The following is a 2,631-nucleotide window of genomic DNA, read 5'->3' as shown; positions in this document are numbered from 1 at the left end:
GGAAAGAGAAAAAGAAGAACCATTTAAACAGATGGGTGCAACGACAGCACAACTCCTTTGCCTGCAGCACTGTGCCCAAGTTAACGTGCCCAAACCCTCAGCATATGGAGCTGTAACATCTTCCACACCAGAGCTGGCTTGTGTCTGGTGGCTCAGAGAGCAAGCGAGGCTCCCGGGTCTGCCCAAAACATGCCCTTCTGAGGATGTGCCGCTGACAGCTGGCTTGTGTGAGAAGATGTCTCTATGTGTGGTTACACTGTTGGATTCTAAGAAATAATTCTGTGTATTTTGTAAAGATGCCTTGATGCTAAAATGGGTCTCCAATGTAAGAAACCCTAAAACATGGTTAAGTGTTCTGTGTTCAGCCAGAACAAAAGCCTCTGAAAATCTCCACAAATATTTGGAGATCAGATGAAGATGGACTTCAAAGAGAATGCAAGATTCCTCCCCTTTAGTAGGTCACACTAAAAATACGAAGCAGAGCAACAACACGTTGGTACAGATGTATTTTCACACCACTGTACTGTGTCTAACTTTAGCCCACCCTGTCCCATGAGTCAGGAGTTATGCATAATTTTGCTAGTTTTTTAGACACTGGATGCATGCCAGCCACCATGCAAAACTGGAACAGAACACAAATACAGGAAAAATTCTCTCTAGTAGAATTACAATTGTACATTCTAAATCCTAAATATTTCATTGATTCTTTGCCCTGTTCTGCCCTAGAACCTCAGACACCACTGAAATGACTAATATAAGCTTGTAGCTTTTCAGCTCTCTGTATCCTTGCATCAGCTGGTAGTATGTTAAAGCGTCATAATTTCATTGCAAATGCACTCCTGCAGTGGTCTATGGCAGTGAGTTGGTGCAAGACTTACTACACAGCAAAAACCCTTGGTGCTTTTAATAATGTTAGAAGAGATTAGCAGTGTGAGTTTATTGTGAGTCTTGTGATGAGCCTTAGTTTTATGTTTATCCGAGAAGCATGGCTTCTGATTTATTCTTTCCCCTCCTTAAGTGCACCGTTAGACCATTTATATTTACCAAAAAAGCACCCCAATAGCAACAAAAAGAAAACAACAAATCAACAAAACCACCCAAAGACAGCAAAAAGAAAACAACATTGAGACCAATTTCTTAAATCTCATTTTCCTAGAGCAAACCTCTCAGCAATTTTGAGAGTGTTTGGTCTTACTGGCTTTTGGAAATTAAATGAGGTAATTCTATGCAGAGTTGGCAATCTGACTTGGAATTTCAAAGGGACAGTAAGTAAAAATACCTGAAGCCTGCAGTGCTATGAGAGAGAAGAGTTGATTCCTCTCCTAAATTACAGTTTTCCAACTTCTTTAGGAATAGCTGATGTCAGTTACAGGTACAGATTTCCCTTCTAACCCAAGCAATTTAACATGGTATTTTGTACACATATTTGCATGAACAAGACTGGCTCAGCGTTCACATTAGGAGTCTATACTCTCCTTAAAAAATTCTTAAAACTACGCAAAAGAAAATACTTAGAATTTAGAGCCACAGCAATTTCAGTTCTGCTATAGATACTTTACGTATGCTTCTGCTCTGTTCCTCTTTGGCATCACAGCTAGGGATCAGTTTAATGAAACTGATACATAACCCAGATCCTTATTTTGATTAAATAGTTCAGTGACCTGAAACCGGCACCAAGTGTCAGCATATTATGAGGGATCCTGCACATTCCCTTTGATCTGCAACAGGGAGACCCTGTCTCGGGTAAGTCTTACAACGATCGGCTGCATGCACACAGCAGCTCCAGAGCCATCGCCGTTTAACAAAGTAATTTCAAAATGTATTGAGCTTGCTCCCAAAGCAACTTACCCAGAATAAAAACAAATCTTCTTTTCAAACAGCTTCAAACCTGACACAGTGTTTATCCCTTTCTGTGATCTGTTTGCCCTATAGCCTGCCTGTGTATATGCTAAGCTTCAGAAATCCCACATGTTAACAAGGGATTCCCAAATATTCTAATGCTGCATTATTAACCTAAGAATTAAATCAAAGTGTACCAAGATATGCGTCAATTATGCAGAAGATCATTTTAAGGAGACACATGGAGGAGCATGATAGAATGGAATATAACCGTTTTAATGTAGAATCAGCACCTCCACGTTTAAAAAAAGAACTCCCATTTCTATAGAAAGAAACAGAGAATAAAGCTATGGAAGACTCACAACCGCCCTCACTGCTAATTCCCAAAGTGGGAGTGGAAATTGAGTCCTCCATGACTTTGCAGCTCTGACTGATGCAAAAAGCCCGGGAACAAAACCAACAAGAGGGTCAGATAAGACAGCAGGAAACATATACTTTACCATCTCCCGGAATGATGCGCAGGGTAACGGTGTTTCCTGCTTCCTTAATGAGGTTGACGATGTCTGAATGTGACTTGTTGGTGATGGAGCACCCGTTCACGGCCAAGATCCGATCGCCTACTTTCAGCTTGCCACAGCGGTCTGCGGGACTCCCTTCAATTATCCGACCTATTTTGTGAGGCATGGCCACACATGCATTTCCCGCTTTTGTATTGGTTTGGGGGTTGTTTTTGTTTTGGTTTGTTTTTGGTTTTTAATTGTTTACATACATGGGAATATGGTGAAGGGGAAA

At 41.0% G+C, this 2,631-nt stretch overlaps 1 protein-coding gene across 1 annotated transcript in view; it reads right to left on the bottom strand.

Moving 5' to 3' along the window:
• LOC104623713 (membrane-associated guanylate kinase, WW and PDZ domain-containing protein 1-like) overlaps positions 1-2,631 on the bottom strand; it is a gene marked incomplete at its 5' end in the record, with an annotated part of 42,064 nt that overhangs the window by 19,562 nt on the left and 19,871 nt on the right. The window contains one exon of the mRNA XM_010290882.1: positions 2,340-2,507. Within this exon, the coding sequence (XP_010289184.1) occupies positions 2,340-2,507 (168 nt within the window). The remainder of the gene's footprint in view (positions 1-2,339; positions 2,508-2,631) is intronic.

The sequence above is a fragment of the Phaethon lepturus genome, unplaced genomic scaffold (genome assembly GCF_000687285.1).
Source record: "Phaethon lepturus isolate BGI_N335 unplaced genomic scaffold, ASM68728v1 scaffold17957, whole genome shotgun sequence".
Taxonomy (NCBI): domain Eukaryota; kingdom Metazoa; phylum Chordata; class Aves; order Phaethontiformes; family Phaethontidae; genus Phaethon; species Phaethon lepturus.
Note: the sequence above shows the minus strand (reverse complement) of the source record. Positions and strands in the feature narration are given on the sequence as shown.